The sequence below is a fragment of the Scomber japonicus genome, chromosome 24, assembly GCF_027409825.1.
Source record: "Scomber japonicus isolate fScoJap1 chromosome 24, fScoJap1.pri, whole genome shotgun sequence".
Lineage (NCBI taxonomy): Eukaryota > Metazoa > Chordata > Actinopteri > Scombriformes > Scombridae > Scomber > Scomber japonicus.
In genome coordinates, this window is record NC_070601.1 from 18,016,350 (window position 1) to 18,044,178 (window position 27,829).

At 38.1% G+C, this 27,829-nt stretch overlaps 1 protein-coding gene across 1 annotated transcript; it reads left to right on the top strand.

Moving 5' to 3' along the window:
* The first annotated feature begins 1,928 nt into the window (after positions 1–1,928).
* LOC128354484 (protein SON) lies at positions 1,929–27,769 on the top strand. The gene is made up of 20 exons (XM_053314710.1): positions 1,929–2,021; positions 3,005–3,220; positions 7,084–7,118; positions 7,309–7,511; positions 8,200–8,408; positions 9,513–9,730; positions 10,606–10,900; positions 13,607–13,800; positions 14,719–14,871; positions 15,288–15,463; positions 15,681–15,815; positions 16,209–16,295; positions 17,578–17,796; positions 17,936–18,046; positions 20,127–20,243; positions 21,797–21,944; positions 22,457–22,525; positions 23,188–23,303; positions 24,010–24,111; positions 26,618–27,769. The coding sequence occupies exons 1-20, from the start codon at positions 1,939–1,941 to the stop codon at positions 26,693–26,695; spliced, it is 2,964 nt and encodes a 987-aa protein (XP_053170685.1). The 5' UTR covers positions 1,929–1,938; the 3' UTR covers positions 26,696–27,769.
* The last annotated feature ends 60 nt before the right edge of the window (positions 27,770–27,829 follow it).

Genomic DNA, 27,829 nt, shown 5'->3' on the forward strand with positions numbered 1-27,829 from the left:
TTAATCACTCCATTCTTCAGTGGAATAAGAGAAGCCTGATTACACATGGACGAGGTTTAAAACAGTAGAAGAAGAAGACAGTCAAGAATCCTGGCTAATGCCTAACATTTTGTCATAGGACAGAATGTGGCAGTTAAGCTAGACAGGAGGAAAGACAGTGTTGGTGGATGGTGTGTCATGTTTGTGAGGCAGGGGCATTCCTACAGGGCACAAGGGTCAGGGAGTGAACACAAATATGTGATAGTAGAAGTTTGGGGTGAGAGGAAGAAGTTAGAAGTCAAACACTCATTCATCCCTCTGTAAAAGACTAGAGCTAAACAAGCTTGAAGAAATAGAGGGACAGAATAGAAATAATGTATAGTGTGGGGATAATTATCAAGTGTTGTTGGATGATACTGTAGTTATTAACACCAGATATGAATCTGTGCTTGGACCTCACACTGGTCTCCAACAATATGGCACCAATGTGTGATTGGAATGTGTATCAATAGTATAGATAGAGACCATTACCCAGCCTTTAGTCAACATTTCTACATCACTGGATACAGGAGGCATGGGAGGGAAGACTAAGTGGAGACATTTCAGGAAGACGGTGTTATAAACCTGAGTCAGATTGAGTGTGGTGTATGGGTCAGCAGTGAAATCTGTGCTTATGAAGCTGGATGTAATACAGTCTCAGGCCTTGGCAGTGTTTTTAGGGACAGAGAGAACATGACCAGTGTGTGTGCTTCAAGTCCAGGGAGGAGATATGAAACTGAGTTTGTATCAAAGACGGTTGCTTTTAAACCATTGGGAAATCTAAAAGGGCATGGAGAGAGTCATCCAACCAAAAGAGTGTTACAGGTCAGTAGGGAAAGGAGGAGAATGTAAAAATGAAATTTTGCATGGACAGCAAGAGACTTAGGAGTGCACAAGAAGGAGTTTTATCCAACTATAATATGGCCTGTAATCTCTGTGTGGATGTGAAAACTTTTGGTGGTAGATCTGAAGTTACTTCAAGCCAAAGAAAAAAATAAAAGCACACATTTGGTGAGTGAGAGTTAAAGGTATGAACAATCTAAGTATGAAGACAATGTGCAGGTTTCTCCAGATGGATGAAAGAATGCAATAACAGGAGCTATAAAGGTGAGATATGTAGACAGACCTCAAACCACCTGAGTGTTGAATTATACATGATCTTAAAGGCTTTAAAATGAGGTGAACAATACAAACCAAACAAAGTCCTAGTATGTAGTGATCCAGTCTCAGGTAAGCTACGACCAGTAACTGTCAGGATTTACTTCATGAAATAATGCTGAGATACACAAGAATAAGAAAACACAGAAATGAGGTCATATTCTTTGAGTTAGACACACATATTAGTCTCTCATTATCAGAAGGACAGAGTATTGTATGGGAAGAAAGCACTGGAATCAGGAGACATTTACATTCCATTCAAAATAGAGTTGGTATTAATATTATGAGAAGCTGGGAAGGAAAAAGAAAAGAGACAATCATGAGCAGGTTAAGGATGGGACTCAATAATCTGAATTGTATACAGTACATTATAGGACAGCTTTGTGATCATTCCCATGTATCAGAAACTGTAGAACATGTTCTGGTTTATTATAATATTATAATATGAGTAGTAAGTAGCAGAGAGAAAAGACATGATAGAAGAAATGAGAAGAGTTGAGCTCTCAGGAGCAGGAGTAAATACTGTGGTGTGGTGATGGAAAGGCAGGATAGAAAGCTTCGTAATGACTAGAACAGAGTCAATGAAGGGAATCTAACATATTAAACGCTTAAAAACTAACTAACTCCAGAGGACATCATTAGTGCCACTGCACTGCTACATTTAAGATGCAAGCTACCGCTAAAACCCAACAACGAAGAAGAAGGAACGCACCTACAGAAAACAGTTCCTACCCGGACCTCCAATTAGGCGCACACGTAAACATGGCAGCGAACATAGAGCAAATATTCCAAGATTTTATATTGAATAAGATCAGAGAAATTGAAGACCAGAATGAAGATAAAGCGTATGTTAACGTTGTGTTTCACTTTGATGTTAGCGACGTTTAAATGACAGAAAGAAGCTAGCGGCTGAATGTGTGTGAACACGCACAGTTTACAGCTGTACTGACCGGTTGACGCTTTGTTATCAAATGTTACCACACAAGCTAACATTAGCTCTGGATTTAGAGTTCGGAGACAGCTGTTTATGTGTTATAGTGTAGCTGACTGGGTGTAAATAAAGCTCCTTTTACAGTAGCTGGGGAGGAGTTAGTGTGAAAGCAGGAGACAGTGTAGCATTCATGTTTATCTATGTATCATCTAGTCTTTATCTCTATACCTGCTGACACACTCACATTGTTCTATGCGTCTTATATTCACACTAATAGAGACTAAACGTGTGTTTTACTTCCTACAAGCTGGAAAGTATTTTCCATTTGCAACAAGTCTGCAGTTATTGAGTCATAACAAATAATAAACCTGAAATGTAATAATGTAATATTAATGTTCATATGATGTTAGCACAGCATCATTTCCCTCCAGGCTTCAACTCCCCTGCAGTTAAAGTTAAATGTGTTATGAGATTTGAATGCATGTTCAGGGTTCTATTACGCACATTTATGCACATAAGTTGTTTTCTTTAGTGATCAGTCTGTCTGTTTTTAAAAAATTATTATTTTTAGATGAATCAATTAGATATTTGGTCCAGAAAGTGGTGAAATATGTCTCTTATGTCTTGTTTTTAAGATCAGTTTACTGTTTACTTTAAAGAAACTGAAGAAGAAAAATCTTGAAAAAAAGACTCAGATCGATTAATCAATTATCAAAATAGTTGGTGAATAATTGAATTGTTGACAGGAATCAGTTAATCATCTTATCATTTCAGCTCTAAACATCTTGAAGATGATCTTTGAATCATTTTTATTCATCTATAAGCACATGTTTTCTGTCACAAACGCTGTGTGTAGCTGTGATAACTAATGTATTTCCTTGTGTTGTCCATCATCAGTGCTGTTGAAGGAGTGTCTGCTCACAGTGAGACGGCCGGAGCAGAGAAAACTCCATCAGAGAGAAACAAACAGGAAGAGTTCAGGTGCAGCGGCTCACAGAAGAAACATAAAAAACACAAAAAACACAAAAGCAAGAAGAAGAGGAGGAACCAGGAGAAGGAGAGCAGCTCAGAGTCTGCAGCAGAACTGGATGCAAGAAGTAAACATCAGAGCAGGTGACACATTACCATACATATAAATATATATATATATGTACTCTACACAACTCCATCATAACATTAGAATGAGAAATGAGTGGAATGCATGGGGTTACTCACTGATACTGTTGTTAAAAGATAAGGTTGGTGATTGTCTAGATTTTAAATGTCAGACTGGGCAGTGGTGGCCTAAAGGTTAGTGAAACGAGTTTATGGCTGGAGGGTCGCTGGTTCATTTCCCCGAACCGGCAGGATGAATCTGGGTGGGGGAAGTGAAGAACTAGCACTTGCCCCTCCCTCATTACCATCACTGAGGTGCCGTTGAGCAAGGCCCTAAACCCCACCTGCTCCAGGGGATCAGACTTTGGTTGTACTGGGTGGCTTCCAGGTGTCAGTGTGTGTAACTGTCAAGGTTATTATAGTTTTGAAATTTTCTTTAGTTTTTATTTTTATTTAGTTTTTCAGTTTGCTTTTTTATTTCAGTTTAGTTTTAGTTAGTTCAACAAGTGATTTAGTAGTTTTAGTTTAGTTTTTATTTAGTTTTGGTCTTAGTTTAAGTTTTTCAGGTATTAAGAGAAAGCCTTGACTTGTAGAAGCTGAAAAAGATGAAAGAATGTGTGACACCAAATATGCATGTAGCATAGTGGCTGCTGCAGGACAGGCAGTAATCCAGGGAGAAAACAAAACGACATTACATTGTTTATTGTAGTTTTTATTTAGTTTTCGTTTAGTTTTTATTTTAATTTCAGTTAACCAATTGATTTTTTCATAGCTAGTTTTAGTTTTAGTCTTAGTTTTGGTTACCTATAATAACCGTGGTAACTGTGTGAGTGTGATCAGGGCATTCCTAGAAAAAGAAAGCACTGCTCTCTCTGAATAAATAGCTGACACTATGTTGCTGTGATATTGGTTACTGGCTTCAACATTTGGATTCTTTCTTGGCTCCAGCCATCAACACAGTCTGAAGGGAGAAAGTGACATTTGGTTGAGAGTGTGATCACAGCCAGGTGCTGCTGTATGACAGCTGGAGTGTAGAAACTAATCTAATGAAGCTGTTTGCTGTATTTAATGTGTGGATTCTGTCTGATTCTAGTTGTTGTATAGTTACACACAGGAGCTCTGCAGTGTGAGATGACGTCTCTATTTAGTTTTATTTCATTTATAATTCAAGTAACTTTGTGTTTGAGTCTGCTCTGTCAGTTCTTTGTGTTGAACAGCCTGTAAATCAAGTCAGTACTTTTGGTTTTATTATGGGAAAGTGTTCACTGTATGTGATCAATTCAACATTAATTGACTATTCATTATTAATGTGGCTGACTATCAGTTGAAATTGCTCAAAAATTTAATTGAGAAATAATTCAATCAATCAATCTTTATTGTATAGCGCCAAATCACAACAGAGTTATCTCAAGGCTCTTTACACATAGAGCAGGTTCTAAACCGAACTCTTCAGGTTTTAACTTTAAAGAGACCCAACATTCCCACATGAGAAAAAACTCCCTTTTAACTAACAAGAAGGTCCGGGACTGGAATCTGTCATCCGGAAGTCTACAGGCCCAGATTACCTGTGAGACCAGAAAGCACAGACAACTCCGGGGAAGAAGTTTAGGTTATTGAATGCATTAATAGTACATGAATGTTAATGGATATAGATGGATGGATAGAGAGAGAGAGTGGGAGGAGGGGAGAGGAGCTCAGTGCATCATGGGGGTCCCCCGGCAGTCTAAGCCTATAGCAGCATAAGCTAACAGCTCAAAGAGCCCTAACTATAAGCTTTATCAAAAAGGAAAGTTTTAAGCCTACTCTTAAATGTAGGGAGGGTGTCTGCCCCCCCCCCCCCGACCAAATAATTGTATATATTTTAACCTGAGGCAGGTGTCTCATCTTGTGCTTTTGGGTATTTTTGCCTTTATTTGAAGGTAGATAGCATAGAGGATTACAAGAAACAGGGAGATAGAGAAATGACATGCAGCAAAGGTCTCTAGCTGGAGTTGAAACAGGGATGTTGTGGTTATGTTGCATGTATGTTAACCACTCAGTCTTATCTTAAAGGAGAACTATGTAACAGTGACAGAGCTTAGAAAGGGTACTGAATGTATCTCAGTTGATCCAGTTTGTTTGTTTGCTTCATGTCTGCAGCACTTTGTGTTTCATATGTTACACCCTGGGGTGTCACAACGGGCGTCAACCTCATCTCACAGAAATATGCAAAATGACCACGACCTCTTAACACTACATTACATGATAATTATAATGTAATATTAAAGACAAAGGTATTTATTTTAGGTATTAAAAGTATTTCGCCTCATAATAATGCATATCTGGGAGATCTTAACTAGTGCTAGCTAATGATCTTCTATTGCTTTCCTTCCTTCTAATAGATTAGATTTTCAACTGGAAGTAAGTTAGTGGTGTTATAATGATATAATGCTGTCATATTTCATTATCACACACTGACTGCTGCACAATCACTCTCTCACAAAGCTCTAACAGAGCACAGTATCTCACATCTGTCATTTTAAGAGCAAACATCTGCATTTAAATGTTAGTGAGTGGATTGGTCCTGATCCAGAAACATTTATGGGATATTATGATATTCAGATTAGTTTGGATTGCTGTAATCCTCACATCCAGTGTCCAATCAGAGTGTGAGGGCTTTACTTATGATTTGCCGTGTGTGTGTGTGTGTGTGTGTGTGTGTGTGTGGCTGTACTAGGCGTCACTGGGTAATGAGCTGCTGACTACAAGCATTTTTCTTAGTAAATCTGACCCGCTGTTTCTTAATGTTCATCAACTTATTCTTATTCTTATTCTTCAATCATATATCTGCAGTAAGATAACACTGGCTGATAAGTTGGCCTTGCTAGTTGTGCTTTTTGTTAAGTTGTAAGTATTTACCTTTACTTAACCAGGAAGTCACATTGAGATGAACCTCTTTTGCAAGTGAGAGCTGGCCAAGACAGGATCAGTTAACAGCATCACACAGCTGCATGTAACAACAACAACAGAGTAACAATATATGAAAGTGTAAAATACAAATCAGAACAACAGGCAGCAATAAATAGGCTCATGTTATTGTTTAAAATCATTTAAAGTCCCTGTAAAGTAAGAATAAATATGTGTTCTGAGTTTGACATACCACAGAAAAGTGTGTTGTTAACCACCCTGCCAAATTTGAATGATTAAAAAAATCACCAAATATATGAAATTAGGCTTCAAAGTCATGTAAAACTCAGTCTCTTTCTCTGCTCCCAAGCGCTGTGGGAGTGCCCTGCCGAGTTCGCTGAAATCCCGCCCCCTACCAAGTGTCACCTGTCAATCAAAGTCACCACCTCTACCAGAAACATGGACGCTACGTCTGAGAGCTTTCTGTTTCTAACTCAGCTGCTAGCTCAGCTAACTGGCTAACTGTAGACTGTAGTAGTAGTAGTGTGTGCTGAATGTATTTATACCTCTACAGCAGCAGAGGGGAGGTTATGCTATTCATTTTCAGACCCGCCCACTAAATCACAGAAATGTTGAAACACAGTTTGTGAAGCCTAGCTCCACAATTCAAATCTAAATGGTTGAAATGCTTTTTACACCTTTTTTAGAAATACATTGATGACCTATTTAATGTGTTTAGAAGAAAATGTCTGAATTCACTTTACACAGTCTTTAAGGGAAGACACACACTGGACAGATGTATGAACAGTTCAGTGCTCTGCTCTATCACTGCCTGGTGGATCCTATAGCACACTACCTATACACAGCTGTAAAGTAGTGTCAGTGGTTGGGTTTATTTTGGAAATATGTGGACAAAAAAGTTGGTTTCCAACCATTTAACTATTAATACCTGCTTTTCAAATGTGCCTAACTCAGGTTTTATCTTTGCTTCATAGAAGAGGAACACCAACAGCGGCGAATAAGGAGCAAAGTAAGTGTTTGTCTTTCTTCACAGCATTCCTCTATAGAATATAATAACATGCTCATTAGCAAAGGTGACTACTCAAATCCCCAAATGATATAATGATCTATACATTATCTCTAGGTATAACTTTTATATTACTGTATACAATATGTATGACATGCTGTAATAGCAAAGAGCTGCTGAAATGTTTGTCCAGGTGAAGATAACAGCTGTAAATCCAGATGCCACAAACGGTCAACAGGAAAGAGGAAGAAAAAGAAGAGGAAGCGGAAAAGTGAAGGGAGGGGAAACTCATCAGATTCGGACTCAGAATGCGTATCAAAGCAGAAGGATAGTAAACGTGGTCAAAGCTCATCGCCACGGCGCCGAGAAGACCTGCCAGATATCATCCCAAAACAGGTAAAAACATACAAAAAAAGAATGAAAACACACACGTTCTGGTTTGATCATGTTTACAGGACATAGTTCTAATGACATCTCATGTTCTGAGGCCTGTGACTGTCTTTTCCGGCCAGGTTCTTCTTTTGCATTACACAGTTCAGTTGTGCTATGCATGCTAGGATGACTGTGTGTCTCTGTGTCCCTGTCCTGCTCTTTAAATCTACAGACCTCATCAAAGTGATCAAGTTATCATTTTAGGAATTAGAACCATGTATACATTGAAAAAAAAAGAAATGATTTGATTGACAGGTGACTTGGTAGGGGGCAGGGTTTCAGCGAACTCGGTGGACACTCCCACAGCGTTTGGGAGCAGAGAAAGAGGCTGATTTTTACACAACTTTGAAGCCTAATTTCATATATTTGGTGACTTTTTTAATCATTCAAATTTGGCAGGGTGGTTAACAACACACTTTTCTGTGGTATGTCAAACTCAGAACACATATTTATTCTTACTTTACACAGACTTTAACTTTAAATATAAACACTGCATGCTTATCCCTAAGAAACAAAACTTATTCTCATACTTGTGAGGTCCATCTTTGGTGTGAGGTGACTTAATGAACAGCATCTAACCATTTTCACACATACTGGACATCAATGACGGGGAAAGACAAAAGCAACAAGTGTCTTTATTGCTTCCTAACAGGACAGCTCCAATAAAGAAAGAGGAGATGAGGAAAGCTATGACAGGAGGAGTCGTCATTCCCGTTCCCGTTCCCGTTCCAAGTCACATTCCAATTGTCATTCCCATTCCTGCTCAGTGAGGAGGAACTCTCACTCTCGGTCTGGACATCACCATCGAAAATCTAGAAGTCGTTCCCGGTCTGGTTCACAGCAGCACAGGGTCTGGTCCAGGTATGAAGACAAATCCTTCACTTACCGTCACCGTTATATTATTATTACAGTTTTGCTGCCATGAAATGTGAACATGCACATATTTGACTGGCCAATGCAGTCAGAGATTCCCCCCAAGAACCTGGCTCTGAATTAGAAGCAGTTATAAATAAGTAAGAACCTGGAGGATTTATATGGCTCTTTCTTTTATCAGTACATGAAAGAAAGATCATGAAATACAGTTTTATTATTAAAGCGCATGCAGACATTTCACCTCTATTCTCTGTGTCGTTGCCTGTGTTTGCACAAGGGCAGTGCTGAGCTTCTCCACCTCACACACACACACACACACACACACACACACACAGAGAGCAGACAGCAGATAGTCTATGAGTTTATGACATCACTCATTACTATAACTGTCAGTGATTTAAAACCTTCAGGAGCAAAAAGTCAGTGAGAGATATTTACCAAAAGTCCTGTTTAACAAGCATAAAGTCATATTCATCTACTGCTGGTATATAGTAGTGCACTGACAATAAATAGTTATGAACAACCTAAAAAAAACAGCCTTACTGTTTGTAGGGTTAGTATTCAGACTAGCTGTCATGTGCAGTATATTCAAATGTGGTAAGTTGTTACTGGCATGCAGGAGGCAGCCTCTCTCTCTCTATACCAGCAGCAGTCTGTCCATACTACCACTGTAGAGAACAAGATGAATTAGTGGTAGTGACCGTCATTGAGTTTATGTTCTGGCTTTACTGTTGTAAACATTACAGCTGCTACTGTAGAAACAAAGTGATACTCTGAAATGATCTGAATAAATGCTCTGAATTTATTCATTTTATGGTAATAAAAAAAGACCTAAAAGAGTGTTGATAAGAGTAATAGAATCAGTAAAACTCTAACCATACTAATACCTAGTCAGGGTTCTTCACACATCCTCAGCTTTGGGTCTAATAGCTTAAAGAAAGCTGTGGTATAATAAGGTAATGGTTTGATTATAGTTTGTAGATTGACACCTACATAATAAATACTGTGAGAAAAGCAGCAGTATTGCTCCTTACATGGTACATGTTCTCATTGTGATGTTTCTTTGTACTACCATGATGTGGCTGCTGTTAGCTCCTCAGAGAAGAAGGAAACTTTGGATCAATCCTCACAGTCCAGCCAGGTTCATTCAAAGGACCTCGAGCTGTCACAGCTGCTCTCCAGCCAGACAGGAATAAACATCAGAGCAGAGGTGCACACAGAGCTGTGCACTGAGCTGCAGAGCTCTGACCAGAGTGGCAAGTCTGCAGAGACAAAACAAGAGCAAGCAGAGGACACAACAGAAAGACAAGGTAGGGCCTGTTTGATGACATCATCCTGTCCCATGTTGGCATAACCCAGTTTATTGACCTCAGTGTAGTTTACAGTAAAGGGAGGGATTCCTTTAAATTGGTGTTGAGTGACAGCACATAAACAAGTAGAGGCATAAAATACACAGAGATGGACGGAGTGGAGGGAGTAGAGGAAAAATCAGCTTATACCAAAATATGTATACTTAAACAGGGGAGAACAAGACCAATGATATAACATGTAAGCCAGTTATAATACTTGATCATAGTGTGTGTGTGTGTGTGTGTGTGTGTGTGTGTGTGTGTGTGTGTGTGTGTGTGTGTGTGTGTGTGTGTGTGTGTGTGTGTGTGTGTGTGTGTGTGTGTGTGTGTGTGTGTGTGTGCACATGCGTGTGTGTGTGAGGACATAAGTGAACAGTGTTGTATTGGACTCACTCGAGTGCTGTAACTCAGAGAAATGAGTCAAATGAGCAGGAACATTTTCTAAGCTCTCACAGTTTGCCAATCTTTCTTGAGGCTACAGACAAAAACTGTGTGTTTTATCATTACAATATTAGATTCAAGTTTATTATCACATGCATAGTAAAAAACATGGTGGTTCAAGACAATGCAATGAAATTCTTACTTTGCTGTTCTCCCTAACACACAACAATAATGCATGACAAAAAAGATACACACAACAATAATAGGTTAGAATAACAAAGAAGAGAAATGAGTTCATTTATAAAGTGACTGTGCTGTTGTTATCACTTTCAGTTGTAACTGTTGGCCATAAATTCCATATTGTTGCATATCTAGCTTAGACCATGATGCTGCTCTCTCTACACCAGAAGTCATAAGTTTGTAATGTCATTCATGGTCTAATGCTAAACCTACAGGTTCTACTATATCCCAGTCTATGCTGAACCAGTCTACATCTACTGAACCTTACCAGACCACTGAGCCCAGCCCCCCTCAGTGTAAAGCATCAGAGTGCCCCAGGTCAACCTCTGTGGCAGAGGTGGCCAATGTTAAATCACCAGCAAAGAAGAAGAGGAAACCATCCAAATCCCCTCAGAGGAACAAAGAAGTGAAGTCATCAAAGAAGCAGAAAAGAAACAAGTCACCATCTAAGAGCCACAAGAGGGGATCCAGATCCAGCAGCCCTTCAAGAAAGAGAAGATCACGGTCAAGGTAGAGTAACTGCTTTCTCTCTTCTCTAACATCTCCTTTATCCTGTTGGTCTCAAATAAGGACAAACAGAATGTGATAGACAATATTCATGTAAGATCAAAATAAACACACAATATACATACAAACCTAAAATCACCTCAAGTAGACTGAGAGAAATAGATTTTAGTGGAAACTTTGGATTTTTGAACATTTGTGAGAAAAGTCAACCAGCATAAACACACAGCCTCTACAATGTAAGGTTCAGTGTGGAGTAGAGAGATCAAAAATGACTTGGTGAAACCATTAATCATCTCCTCCATCACCTCAGCACATTAACAAACACACTGATAGATAGGTGGTAAGGTGCTGGAACTCAACTTCACCAAGTGTATTTCAAGAACTTTAAAAGCAACAAAGGCAGAACCATGACACTCAAAAAGGACTGTGTCAGATGTTCTGAAATAATCCATCTGCTTAAAATGGAATATTCAAAATATGCATGTTGGTATACTACGCTGTCTTAGTTAAATGTACTTCATTGAGAACAGTCTGCTGGTAATAGCATATTTAATTGTTCATTTATATGTATTGATTATGTTGGAGTAGTTTGTTAGTATATGATTTCAAACACAACTTTAGCCTATATATTCAATGAGTTTGACAGGTCTAACACTCAAAACCTTACAAATATACACATCAGAATCAGAATTCTTCTATCGGAGAAGTCTAATCTGATTGGTTCTCCCTATCCCACTGTGACATCACATCCAGTGCTATTAACAGGGGAAATGGACACTGGACACACAATGCAACAGTGATGGAAGAAGTATTCATATCCTTTACTCCCTTTTTTGGATTCCATTTCCTCCCAGTAACTGCTGAGTCCTTTTTCTTATTAGTGAATTCCTTTCTGCCCAGTAACCTGTGAGTGGGTCTCACTATTAGGGGATTCCATTTTGGCTCAGTAACTGCTGTCTTTGGCTGCCGTGGTAACAGGAGGTGGGCATGAAATTGACAAAGCTGACTGTGATTGGCCAATTCCAGGATGTTATCAGGTGGTAATGGAGTCTGCTAATAGCAATAGGCTAGTCAGACTCTTTATCTGGTTTGGACAGACACACACAGAGGCATAGAAACTTGTCCATTACCTTTTTTTCTGGTCATTTTTTATATGAAGGCATGTTCCACAAAACCTTATCCATACACAAGCCCAAGAAGCCAATCATTTGTAAATGTTTCCAGATCTGCCAGTACCTTAATGCTAGTCTGATTGTAGCTCACTAGTTAGAGAAACTAGCTTGCTTTGCTTCAATAGCTAGTGAAGCAAAAGTATCATTTTGATGAGAATATTAGCTAGCTGTTAGCCGATGCAGCTCGTAAACATCACCATTTGAAGTGGTACATTGGTAACATTTGAGCAGAAGTTTGCATGTTGGCAAACTAGTTAAAAGGTGAATTATGCTCTTCATATGTTCACATTCTTATCCATTCTGCAATACAGTCAAGGAGGTATCTGATTGATCCCAAATGTATTCTGCATGACAACGAGCCCTATCATACAGCCTGAATCATTAAGAACTATCTTTATTGACAACAACCAGAACATTACTCCATTTGATAACACTTTACTTGAAGGTATCGTCATAAGAGTGACATGACACTGTCATAACTGTTACATGACACAGTCATGAACACGTCATAAACCTTATGTCAATGTCATAAACCTTTATGACTGTTGTCATTAAATATCATTGGGTTTTTGTAATGACAAGTTGACATTGTTTGGGTTGTCTTGATTATGACAAGTTGACTCCTTCATGATATGTTAATGAAAAATCAAAATGCTACCACTTTACTAATTTCTTCATTATACTGTCATAATGGTGTCATGACAGTCAGTTGTGGGTATCCTGTCTGTATCTTGTCAAACATCTATGACCAAGTGCTAGAATTGGTCTGTAAACTTGCACATCTAATTATAATAATCATTATGTCAACTTGCCATAAACACAAAAATAGGTGCATTTTCTGGTAATGTCACTTTGATTAATGTCAAGTTGTCATAATAAGGATATCCCAAACAATGTCAACTTGTCATTACAAAAAGCGAATGACACTTAGTGACAACCGTCATAAAGGTTTAGGACATTGACATAATGTGTAACACACGTTCATGACTGTGTCATGTAACAGTTATGACTGTGTCATGTCACTCTTATGACGATACCTTCAAGTAAAGTGTTACCGTACATTTTCTTTCCCCTTCAGTCAAATGTAAACCCCTTCACACTGGCAAAATAAAGCACTATGACCATTATTAGACTAGGCAGAACAATACAAAATAAAAGTACAGAATCAGTAGTGGAGATGATAGGTATTTTATAATCATGTGTAATCATTTGTTGCCCCTCTGCAAATGATCTGTCAGTAATCAGCCACTTCACATGCTTTTTTATATTCACTTCATTTTAACATTTATTTTCATATCTTTTTCAGGTTAGTTCCTTTAACTGCTGTGCATGCCTAACTTGTGACTGTATAGCCCAGCTGTCCACTCAGCATATTTGACTACCCTATGATTCATGTGGAGCATGCCCCGATTATCATAGTGTATTTTACGCTTTGGCTTTATGTGTACCTGAGACCCTGCAACACTTGAGATTTAACACATTTAAGGATTGGTTAACACATGTTGTAAATAAATGGATGTACATGTCGTCTGTACAGATCAGGGGGCCGGAGGTCACGGAGATCCCGCTCACGGTCGGTGTCACGGGGGCGAAGAAGAGCAACATACAGTCAGAGGGACCGCTGGAAACGAGAGCCGAGTCATTCCCCTGTACTCATCCTCCGCAAAAATAGATCACCCACTCGGAAACACTGCAGTTCCATCAGCAGCCCTCAACGCATCAGTGAACTGGGTCAGATGATATGAAATCATGGACTAACTCTACTGCTGGTCCATGTTTTGACATTATTATTTATAAAGAGGGTATTAGTCATGATGTCAACATATGAAAAAGTTGCCTGAGTGACACATGTTCTTTCATGAGTCCTGATTAGAAGAATAACTGAAAACACTGCTGTAATGATAAAGAACCACACAATATGATGGAAAGAATTCAAAACCATAATAAGCCACATGTTTCTCAGGGACACTATGACATTAACCATCCAAGCACATGAAGCATATTTTACTACTTTTACAAACCTGTTCATCAGCATCTTGAAGGTTTTTGTGATTTTGCTGCTGTAGAGAAGCGGTGGCCATTTATGCCATTTATGCCATTTATGCCTTTAGGCTTTGTTTAGTATATGCTTGATGTTGAGCTATATATTCTGGGTTCATCTCAAAGTCCATAAATACTGACAGTCTGTGACATCATCAGTCATTTCCAATGGAGCTGCTTGTTTGATAGCTCATAGCAGAAACGAGTTGGTATGCTTTAGCCAGTCAAACTCAGTGAGGAGTGTGATATCATATGAAATTCATCATTTATATCCTCTGTACGTACATTTTCAGAATGTTGTTAACCGCGGTTACATTTGAATGAAGTAAGTTTAAGTAAAAAACAACTAACCTTTGAAGCTGCCATTGAACTTCTGATTTAGAAACTTTGACTTTTTGGTGGGGTTTTTTGGGTGTTTTTTCATAGCTAGAGTATGTAGTCTAGCAATTATTAAGTTGGTTTGGTTCATATCTGCTCAGATATCTATTGGAAAATATCTGAACATATTTAGAACCATACATAGTCAGGAAACTTGCTTGAAACAGCTATCACATCAATACATCTATTTCATAGTTTGTATTGATCCTTTTATTCTTTGTGTTTCCTCAGATAAAGACCAGTTGTTGGAAATTGCCAAGGCTAATGCTGCTGCCATGTGTGCCAAAGCAGGTATGCCCATCCCTGCCAGCCTAAGGTCCACGGTGCTTCCCCTGGCCCTGCCAAGTATGGCCATGAATGCTGCTATGGCTAGTATGACTGCTGGTATGACTTTGACTTTTGTCTCCTTCCTGTAAGCTGTTTTCTATAATGACTAATCCAGTTATTGTATATTATATATATTGTATGTCGTCCAAGAACTGACTCTGATAGAACTGAATGAAAAACTGTTAATCATGATTAAATTATGATTTATGTAATTTAACCTTCATAATGGTAATAATCATTTTCAGTTTTTGTTAAAATAGTTTTGGAGGTTAGTTTGTGCTCCTGTTTTATTGTATTCCATTATATATGAAGGAGTTTCTAATATGAAGTCTAATGAAACTGATGTCATTGGGTGGACATCTTGACAGTTAGCTTGATTTGATGTCACTACAGATTTGTTATGAAAGTCCTCTTCTGAGACAAACTATTGACAAGCTTTAATCTAACTTTTAGCTTACTTTGTTTTTTCCTAGCCACCATGACAGCAGCCTTGTCTAACATAGGCACTCTGTCTTCACTGCTCCCACTGCCCTCCATCACCAACAAACCACCTCCTGTCCCCGCTCAACCCAACAATGCTGCTTTGGAGGAAGTGAAGCGGAAAGTAGCAAAGCAGGCCAACAGCATCAGCATTAAGGAGTTCACTGATGTAAGATTACCCTTATAACTTGTCTGTTGTATCCAGTGTAGTTATATACAGGTTGAAAGTGCCAAGTCTCTTGCACTTCAGATCCAGCAACACACAGTAAAGTGGATTACAGGGTTTATAGCACAATGAGAAACTTCCAAACTGTTGGTTGGTGAAAAGGTTTTTACAACTCTACCAGACAGTACTTCATTTGCTGTGTGTCTATGTGTGTTTATAGAAATGCAAGATGATTGTGGACAGTAAAGGAGAGCTTCCTGTGGCAATGCCTCATGTGTCAGATGAAGAGGATGATGGGAAACCCTTTGGAGGATCAGCTCTTCGAGAGCAAAAAGCCATCAGCTTCAGTATCAATGTAACTTCTACACACACACACACTCACTATACACTGTGTCTTACAGAAATGAGTTTCCTTTGTTGTGATGTATGTGGATGTGTGGTAAATAAAGTCAAGTATATGATAGCACTTTATGTTACAGCTGAGAAATAACAAGAAAACATGGAAGTAGTAATAATAGCTCACTATCTATGAGAGTTAGGCTTGCCTGCCTTTAGCTTTGGTTTTTATTTGATGTGCCTCATACAAACGGTCCAAAGTCTGGTATCATTTCCCATTGAAATGAATGGGAAAGTTCTCTCAGACTTTTGGACACTACTGTGGTTCCAAATGTAAGAATACTTGCTAACTGTTTTTACTAATGTGTGAATGTAGATGCTCATCAGTTGTCTTTTTCTGTAATGTTTCCAGAACACCACAGTTCGTCCAGCAGTGCGTAGTGATGCAGGCATGGCCAAAGAGTTTCCAGTGTCTTCAGGATGTCAGCATCGGAAGAAGGTAAACGGACTGTAATACATGTACATGTAGTTCAGATCTTGTAAGACTGTGTCCATGTTGAGTTATATGTATGCATTTTATACAGACAGCCTGTCACTCACATTCTTGGATAGGTGTGTGTTTGCTCCAGACTGTAATGGCTTAGTTCAACATTCAGAATGTGGATAATGCCAAAACACAAAGAAAAGAGACGTGTTAAGTTGTGGAGGCCAGCTTAAAGGGAAATCTCCTTGAGACTGTTTTATAAGTTTGGATAAAACAGTTTTATTACTGATATTTAACTTCTTTGTTTCAAGGACTTTTAAAGTGTGGTTTACTTTGACTTGAGATGGCAAATCATTTTCTATACTGGGGAATTAAGTTTTGAACTCAAATTCAAATTTCTGTCACTATCTGTGTATTTCATGTACAATATATTCTGTTCAGGATTATGCATTCATTTGAGTCCATCAAACATTAACTTTCATATTGATTCAACATCTACACTTAAATGAAAGTTTTAATAATGTTACAACAATGACATAGTTACCATATACATTTATTAACTCTTAACATTGGGAAATGTGACTACAGAGCACAATGTAGCGGAAATTATAATAAAATATAGAATGAAATATCTCCTCAAGAAATAATCACACAGCTATTAAAGTTCTACCATTCTTCCTGTATTTACATGACAGATAACTTTACATCACATTTTCAGGCAGACTTCAGGAATGTGAGTTAGAGTTTATGTTGGTTATGTTCAGATAATAGAAGAGGATTTGTGTTTAGTGTTGAGTTTAGTCCTTTTCCTTGGTTCAGATAACCCTTCCTCACTTCCATGGTCACCTCTTTGTCCCTCACATTGACAGACTACTCCTCTTCACTCTCAACTTTGACCACCTCTTTATTAGTATCCATGGTAATGTATTTATACCTCTACAGCAGCAGGGACGGGTTTATGATTGTCAGACCTGCCCACTAAATCCTGAACACAGAAATGTTGAAACACAGTTTGTGAAGCCTAGCTCCACAATTCAAATCTAAATGGTTGAAATGCTTTTTACACCTTTTTTAGAAATACATTTATGAACTATTTAATGTGTTTAGAAGAAAATGTCTGCATTCACTTTACACTGTCTTTAAGCACAGAGCCTGAAGAATGAAATGTATATGTATCCAAATACATACAGTAAGTGCATTTGTGTTAGGGTTATAAATGTGACAAATGATATATGTGAATGCCATCATAAGATCATTAAATATCCTTGTGAGTAATGTAATGTGTTATACTGTCCAGGAGGGCGAGACACTGGGTGCATATGGAGAATGGGTTCCAGTTGACAAATCTGCAGATGAAGCTGCTGCTGCCTCCAGAAAGACCCTGACCGCTGCCCCCACAGTGACACCCACTGCTTCATCAGGTGAAAGTGTAGCAGCTGCAGTGTTACCAGTGGTGGTGGAACAGCCAGTGTTTGTGGCAGAAAGTGACAGCGTGTTTCCTGACCCACCACTGCAGGTGAGAAGTATACTTTAGTCTTAATATTGTAAGTTTGTACCTTTTAACTCAGCTTTGTATGTCTGTAAGTGTGCAGACATTTACAGTTTGTACAGTTTGAAGTGTTTAATTCATCTTCATGTGTTGTCTGTCTCTGCAGCCTGTAGATATCTCTCAGGCTGTAACTGAGAGGATCAAAGCTCAAAGGCGATTGGCAGAGAATCCTTATGATGTCAGCGCTATCTGCATGCTCAGCCGGGCACAGGAGCAGGTATAATCCACATATCTTAACCATTATTATTAACACATATATGGAAGTATTTCTGTGCCATCTGAGTTTGAATACGAATTTCTAAGATTTAAAATTTTCAGTATCAAAATCAGACTTTGAATTTTAAAAACCATCACATTTTTTGAGATGTTGAATTTTTTTTACACTGGATTTTTTGGGGTGTTGAAATTCTTTACATGTTGAATTTTGAAAAACTGAATATTTTGACACAGATATTTTTTTACACACCTTTACAAACCTTGAAAAAAATTCAGAGGCAAAAAAAAATTCAGTGCTAGAAATTTGATGGTTTTTAAAATTCAAAGTCTGATTTTGATACTGAGAGCTAGTTTACTCTGGTCGTCACATGACCAATGGAACGTAACATGATTGGTTAGACATTGGCTGAATTGAGACATTGAATTTTTTTCAATGTTGAAAAAAATTCAGTGGCAAAAAAAATTTCAGTGAAATTTGATGATTTTAACATTTAAAGTCTGATTTTAATACTGAAAATTTTCAATCTTAGAAATTCATATTCAAACTCAGATGGCACAGAAATACATCCATACACATACACTCACAATAATGAAATCAATATTGAGATAATGAACAGTTTGTCATGCTGTTGGCTCTGTCTAGCTTTGCACAGGAATATGACATATGACATAAATATTAGAAATGATGACATTATTAGATTAGATACTGATACAGGATTGTTAAGGCTGATGCTGATTTCAATATTTCAAACTTTAACCTTTACATACTGTTGACCCATTTTGACATTTGAAAGCAATTTAAAACCACATAAAATACATTTTTTAAGTCTGAAATTGTATGTCTTTCCTATAGTGTCCTAAAAATGTTTTGTTTAAATTTTATGATCATTTATTTTTGTGCAGCTGGTATACATTTTTGCACATTTTTAAAGATTATCATGAAGCTTACCATTCAAGTGCTGTTGCATTCTTCACTTTTAATAAATTGAATGTTATATGTTATAAACTGACTAATTATAACATATAATTATATGTTATTATATTATAACACTGATAATATATAATATGAACAGTATGTAAGGGTTAAAACATCTTCTAATGATATGCTGATCATTTCATTCTGTTCATTTTGAACAGAAACACAGAATTTAAAGAAACACTTTTTCTATAGTTGACTGTCAGTCACAACCAAAGGGGAAGGTCAGCTGGAGTTTCCCAGTTTGAATCTGTGATACAACATCCAGAAGGGCTTCAAACCTAGCATGTGAACCAGAAAGAAACCACATTGAAGCACATTTTAAAACATTTCTATGTCAAAACGTCTTCCATAATCTACACATTGAAAATGTTCCTGTTTTGTAGTTTCCTGTACCTTTAGTGTACAGTTCTATTTTTACATTTTAAGGTTAAAGTGAGTTGCAGAGAGAGGAGTAAACCTGCAGATACTTCATCACATATGAATGAGATAGTTTAGTTGTGATTAGAGGTGGGTGCTTTGACCTCGTCATACTTGACTCTAAGTCTAATTACTATTGTTGTCATTTATTCTAGACTGATAAGAAATGTTATAAATAAAAACCAATCACACAGTAAGCATTGGGGGTCATCAGCCAATGTACATACGTTTATTTCTAGTATTTGTACATATAATAATCCCTCTATGTTTCCCATTTCCAACCAGCTGTTTTGGAACGTGATGATTGGACTTCAACTAATGATTATTATCAATAATTATTTTCATTATTTTCTCAGTTAATTGATTAGTAGTTTAGTCTTTAAAATGTTAGGTTAAATTGGTGATGAAAATTCCCCAGACCCCAAGATGTGTAAATGTCCAACCAACAGTCTCAATATGATGAATTGATTTTCAAAATAGTTATATGTAATGCAATGATCAGATCAATTAATCAACTAATCATTGCAGCTCTAGAAATGTTCAGCTACTATATTAATATTTCCAAAAAGGCAGTATGCCTCAGTTATAATATCAGCTCTGCTTCATGTTTCTCTGCTCAGTTACACCATCAGCTACATGTGATCACGTCTTTGATTGTGTGATGTAATGGGTTTTTATTTTATAGGTTGATGCATGGGCCCAATCCAACACTGTCCCTGGTCTTTTCACTGGTTCTACAGGAGCTCAGGTCCTCAGCTCAGAGGAGTTGTCCAACAGTGGACCACAAGCATGGCTGAAGAAGGTAACTTACTATGAGCTTTTAATACATTCTATTTTATTTATAGGGAACATTTTTCCCCATTTTCTTTCTGGAAGTTTCCTGTGCATTTCAGTACGTGTTACTGCATGAGTAGACACAGAGGTTACCATGGATGTTTTATTAGAGCTAGCTCTGTCTTCAAGATGATGGACATTCATTGTAATAAAAACTGCCTGTCCTAAAGACTTTCAATTGAGATGATGTCACACACATATAATCTAAGCTGTGGGAGGCTCAGCATTGAAGACAGACACTGGCAATAATATATGTAGAGAAAAGAATTAGGAGCTCTGCCAGTTTCACACCTATGCAGCAGCTGCACATGGATGGAGACTGTTGTAGTCCAGGTGGAGAACTGGGCTTCCTACGGAGTGACACAGATGTTTTACAGGAGGAATCTAGAGGAGCAAGCTTCTTGCTGCCATGTTTACTGAGAACAATAGTTTATAATAGACAAGTGCTGTAGTTGGTGGCCTGCTGATGAACATGTCACTATTAAAACCCCTGACTTACATTCACTGAGTTGGGTCTAGATCAAAGGTCAAAGGTCTGTTTATTAGTCAGTCAAGCCACAACAAACTTACCAACTTAACAATATAGTGGTGTCTAGTAGAAAAATACGAATGACTCAACTATATTTAATTTTTAATTTTAACCCTTTCATAAAAAAAAATAATAATAATATACTAAAAAATGTCCTTCTCATAAAAACAACAAAAATCAAATAAATACTCAAAAAAAACTTATTTTTCGTTTTAACATAAATTCAAATAAATAAAACAAAATTCACAACTCCTGCAAATCATCCAAAACAAATCTCAACACTTGTCTTTAAAAATACAGAATACAGACACAAAGACTCAAGAAAGGAGTAAAGAACTGTAGAGCTGTGCATCAAAATGTGGGTCACACTGCAACTGCGCTTGCCCAACAAGTCACAGCCTATCAGCGCATTGTTGCCATGGAGACCAAAATACACTCGGTGAAGGACTGGAGTCACACATCCATACCAGAGATGAAACGGGTCATTCAGACTCACGCCAACACTCACATTTAATAATAATAATATTTCATGTAAGAGTTTTCTTTTTTTAAGATTAGACCAAGGTGTCCCACGGTCCGGGTGCGGACCAGAATCCACCCTTTGAGGATCCCTGGTCTAGATGTTTGATTTGCTATTGAGTATTTTCAAACTTTTCAAACTTTAAAAATGTATTTCAAACTTTCTCCTCTTCTGGGTTATATGACTCTATCCTTATTTCCTTTATATGTAAACACTGTGGTAAGGGTTACTTATTATGTAAATGTTTGTGTCAAGTGATCTGCAGTTGACCATTGGTTATCTAGAGTCACAACAATCTGACTTGTTATTGTGCATGATTATGTTTATTATGTTATTATGATGATGTCACATTATGATTGTCTAGACATCCCACATTACTGTCATCATCAAGCTTAGAATAGATTTCTTCTTCTTACTTTCTACCTGTATGAGATATCAGGATGTAATGGAGTTTTCACTGTGCTTTGCTCAGGACCAGTTCCTCAGAGCAGCTCCGGTCTCCGGGGGTGTCGGGGAGTTCCTGATGAGAAAGATGGGCTGGAGGACAGGAGAGGGCCTCGGGAGGAACCGCGAGGGCACTGTAGAGCCCATCATTATCGACTTCAAGGTCGACCGCAAAGGTCTGAAGCCAGTCTAAAGTCATACAGCTTTTATCAGCAGTGTTTTAAATAAATGATCTGCAGATATAATTGTGTGTGAAGAATAACTTGTCAAACAGCTTCACCTCTGGATCCTGAGCTGCTTACATACTAGTGTCCATATGACTGTCATAGCTCCTCCAGACCTCACATCACTACTTCCCTCTGTACCTGCTGGAAGGAGAGACTATCATCCTTTGAACTAGAAATGCTGGAGTTTCATTTGCGTAAATGAAATTCAGGTGGTGGCCATTACTGAAGAGATTTGGCACCAGTAAACCCAGAAGTGACATATCACACATTAAAGTTCAATCATTTCCTGTCAGAGCTGTGAAAAGTACTGCTGTCACTTTGCTGTCATTGTACACATTCCACCTGATCATACACACTGCTCTTTAGGGACAATGTTTTATATTGATGATGAGAATAATGCCACTAATACTAATGGTGGTGGTGGTGGTGATGATGATGATGATGATTTTTGTGTGTTTCAGGACTAGTAGCTGAAGGAGAGAAGCCACAGAAACAGACAGGAGGACTGGTGGTAACCAAGGATCTAATGGGTAACAGACACACAGCAGACACAATCACACTCAATATTGTAGTAGTTATACATTTTAGCTCTCAATGTACTTCAGTCTTCAATCTGCAATGCATAAATAATAACATAAACCAGCAAATGATGTGACACATAAAATGAAAGAGAGAATCTAAAAAATGTTTAATAAATAGATAAATAAATACAGATGTGGTTATAATAAGAGCAGCAGTTCAAACTTAATTGAGAGATTAAGTCACTGGCATCAAGTGGGATCAGTGTTTGAAAAGTCAAACTAGATGAAGATATAGAACAATGATAGCTTCTGTTTGGTTAGATCACTTTTTCCAACTGGTGAATTTATGAATGAATGAATGAATGCCTTTATTGTCATTGCATGTTCACATACACATTTGCTGTCTCTCATAAAAGAAAAAGGTTTCCATTCACTGCTCAAACACACACTCACACACACACACACACACACACACACACACACACACACACACACACACACACACACACACACACACACCTAAAATAGAACAGTTAAATAAGGTAAAATATGACAATAAAGTGCTGCAGAAAAAGAGGATTAAAGGTCCAGTGTGTGAGATTTAGTGTCAATTTGCTCTCTGAGATGTTTCTGGTCCCTTTATGTCATCATTCCCTTTCCTCTGTGTACAGGCAAACACCCAGTGTCTGCTCTCATTGAGTTGTGCAATAAGAGACGGATAATGCAGCCAGACTTCGTCATGGTTCATCACAGTGGTCCTGACCACCGCAAGAATTTCCTCTTCAAGGTGGGCCATGTTCATTCTGTTCATTCTGTGCTCCTCCTCTTTTTCATTTTGATTTTAAAAGTGTGAGCACACTGTTCCATCTTTTCATCTCTCTACTTCATCTGAGCTCTGATGTATCACATGTGAAGAGATTCTCAAGCTTTTATTTAGTTTTTCTTTCTTTCTTCAACTGGCAAAAATATTTCTGATGACTGAAAGACACAGTCATTACATCTGTTACCTGACTCTGCTCCAGGGCTTCAACAGCATCACATGTTTTTAGAATAAGACGTAGAACATTTGTATTGTTGGAAAATAAGAGCTAAGTGCTGTTGTTCTACTCAGAATGAGTCAGTCGTGCTCTTTGATACACTGGAGGATCAGACCATTTAATACAGGACTGATCAAACACTGATATATTTTCAGTTTTTTCTGTTTCAGAATGTCCTTGTGCTGTGACCTCTGATTCACAGTGTTCATGTTTTGTGCAACTATTAACTATCTAAGTCTATTTGATCAGATTCAGATCAGGCCAGAAATGGTCCAAAAAGCAACAAGCTATACTTCCAGGCTGTTTTTACTGTGCCATAAATCACCCTCACTGTATGTAACAGGGAACTCAACCCAGCTCAGTATCAGTGATCATTCACATGCTGCTTTTATTTATTCTATCCTGTAATGCTTCAATTGTGACACCTGATCATCCATCCATGTTTGTTGTGTCCAGGTCACAGTGAATGGTGTGGACTACCAACCACAGACAGCTAGTCCCAATAAGAAACATGCCAAGGCCATGGCAGCTACAGTCGCCCTGCAGGCTCTGGGAGAGGTAATCTTTTCTAATAACTAGAAAACCTGATTCCATTTAACCTTCTTTGACTCTGTGTGGACATTCTCCTTACAGTCAGGTGCATAAGATCAATCATAAAATCAAAGGATCTGCTACTCTTAAAAACATTTCATTAGGTTCCATCAGAAAAGGTCTTACAATCTTACATTTTATTCACACCAGTCTTGAATATTTGTTCTTGTTTCCTGTAAACAGAACATTCAGTCAGTCAATCTCAACTTTTTCACTACTCTGTACTTGTTCTGTGTGTTTGCTAGCTGTCAGGACACACAGACTGGTGTGACAGTGGCTTGTGCTGCAGGAGCTGTTTAATCATTTCTTGGAAACATTTTTCCTCCTGCTAGCAGCAGTAGTTAAGAGACTCATCTATTCATAACTGACAATGATGAAACATCTCTATATTGATGGGAGGGGTCTCTTCTAGAATAATGCCTCCTTCCATAAAGCACAAGAGATCACTGAATGGTTTGATGAGTATGAGAATGATGTGAATCATATGCTGTGGTCTTTACTGTCGCCACATCTCAACACAGCTGAACACCTTTGGGAGATTTTGAACTGACGTGTTAGACAGCACTCTGCATCCCATCATCAAAACTCTCAAATCAGAGTTCAGAGACGTTTTCATCAGTCTGTATACACAGCTGGAATGTAATTTAAATATAAATGAATTCATGCACTTAATAAATAATTGAAGCCTTATTGCCCTGACATCATGCTTTCATGTATGCATAAACTAATGCAGAGGAAGATTGTCCAGGCTTGCTAGCAGCTCTGGAGGCTTAATGCTCAATGTAAAGAAAAGCTGCTCCTTCTGAACTTTCTTCCATTTTCCTCATTACTGTTTGTCCTCATGGGTCTAAACACAGAGGCTGTTTAATACTTTACAGATTGTAAAGGCCCTCAAGCATGTGTGATATTAGGCTGTATAAATAGAAATTGTATGGATTTGTAAGATGTTGAGGTCATTGGATGGATTGCGATGATTGGTTCAGGTATGAATAACTTTGATGACCCCTCACTTTTCTTGTAGCGCCATCACCAGTTCAGAATTCACTTTGTAATGTAACACTAATGAGCAAATCTGCTGAACATGTTAGGTTGACAGGCTGGACAGAGGAGGAGTGAGGACACACAGATGTCTGCATCAACAACAACTAAAATAAATATATGACTTAATCATGAAAGCACTCCTGTAAACTTCACTTATCTTGTGCTTTTTACTTTAATGGAAAAAAGCACTTTTCAATTTGTCTCTAAATCACACACACACACTGATGCCATGCAAGGCGCTGTCACTGTCTTGCTCAAGGACTTTTTGAAGAGGCGGAGATGAAAGCACCAATGCTGCTCTAACTTTATTACAAACTTTATAACTTTGTTACAGAAAACAATACTATTTTTTCTTTATGAGCCAGAAGGCTTTTCTTCCTTTTTCATTTCATGTCTTTCATTCCAAGTGCATCTGGGAGCATTAGTTGAACTCATTATGAGCATGTTAGCATGCTGACAGTAGCCTTCAGCTTCACAGAGCTGCTAGCATGGCTGTAGACTCCTCCTGTTATATTTACTATGTCAATACATTGTATCAACTGATGACATACAGTTATGAATTCTAAAAGCTAATAATATTTGAACTGTGATAACAAATAATACCTGTGCAACCTGTAGGAAGTAAAAGAAAAAACAGGCTGAAAAAGCTCTGAAGGTCTTAAAAAGTCTTTAGTCCTATTATAAGTCTAACTGTATCATCATGTAAATGACCAGACTGTTTGAGCTTCATGTCCACACAGAGTTCATGTCTTCCCATACTGTTACTTAACATAGACTTCATGCTGCTTATGATTTAAAAACCTGGCCTTCATTTGTACTACTGTAGAAGTTTGATAACAATCCAGGCATTATTAGTGGGGTCATTTACGAGATACACTGCTGGTCCCGTCAGCACCTATACTAAGCCATTCGGCTGATAGCTCTAACTCCACTATTTTCCGACCAAATGAAAATGAATGGCTGAGGTGGTGTTTAGAGAGACCTCATGGTGCATATGAAGCTAGGTCGAAATTACACCAAACCATCGCTTTAAAGTCCGTGTAAAGTAAGAATAAATATGTGTTCTGAGTTTGACATACCACAGAAAAGTGTGTTGTTAACCACCCTGCCAAATTTGAATGATTAAAGAAATCGCCAAATATATGAAATTAGGCTTCAAAGTTGTGTAAAACCAGGCGAGTTCCGGTCCTCTGAAATGAGGCCAACGTGGAAGTAGCTTGGAACTGCATTCAACAACAAGGGTTAGTGTGATTTTCGCGCAATTGGTGGCTGACTAAATACTTCTTTGCCCCACTGTACATGAAAGGGTTAATGTGTTTAGAAGAAAATGTCTGAATTCACTTTACACAGTCTTTAAAAAATATCATAAGATCATCAATTATCTGATGAATTCTATGCTCCTTTATATTCACCTGTTTTCTTTTGTTGCTAGGTTCCTGTTGATGGACCAGGACTCTACACTGGCCCTGTCTTCACTGCTGCTTCTACTGGTCCCCTGTTCTCTACATAGACACACACACACACAATAATGGACCTGACAGACTCTGCATGGTTAACCTGTTTCACAAGATTCTCACTTCACTTGTGGGACACTGACTGATTGACAGGCTGTTTTGTCCCATTAAAGGAGCAGTATGTAAGATTTAGTGGCATGTAGTGGAGCAGACACGGCAGAAGTTGGAATATAAATATTCATGGGTATGTTTTAAGTGTATACTCATCTCAAAATAAGAATAGTTGTACTTTCATTACCTCAGAATGAGCCCTTTATATCTACAGAGGGAGCAGGTTCTCTTCCATGAAGCCCTCCATGTTGCACCGCCATATTTCTACAGAAGTCCAGAATGGACAAACCAGACTCTTTAGAGAGTGCTTTGCACATTTTTCACGAGCTTCGCTGCCACAGTAGGTTCTCCTATACACTTGGAAGAGAAGGTGCATTCATTTGGTTTGCAGTCTTCAACCTCACCACTAGATGCCACTAAATCCTACCCATTGGTCCTTTAAATAACAGGTCCATCATTCCACTCTGGTGGCTTAGTTATGCACTAAGAAATGAACACCAGTGAGAACCATGAAGACCAGCCTGGCTTCAGATGATGCAGAATATCTTTGTATGGAAAATCCAGATTTTCTACCTGAAAAAATCACACTTCATGTTACAGTATTCATGACAAGGTTGCAGATATATTTTTGCCAGGTTATTACAACTGCAAAAGTCTCTCCATCATATCAGAAGTGGATGGCGTGTATGTATGTATGTATGCATGTATGATGATGTGTATGATATAGTAGCATTTCAGCCTGATATATTAGCTGACCAATACTGTAGTGGAACCATAGACTAGTCAAGTTTGTCTGAACTGGATTAGTCTCATTGGTCACAGCAAGGCAGAGCTGAGTTGGGCTGTTAAATGAAGAGTTGTACTGTATTTGTAAATCACTGTGTATTGTCGGTCAACAACTTTTCTGTTGGTCCTTATATTACATTTGTGGCCTCAAACAAAATGTTTCTCTTTCAAGAGGCTGTTAAACATTATAGAACTAACCTTCAAAAAATGTGTAAACAGAAATAAAGATTATATTTATGTCATGTAGTAGAGGAAGCCATGTTCTATTTCCTTTTAGAAATTCCTGTTACATG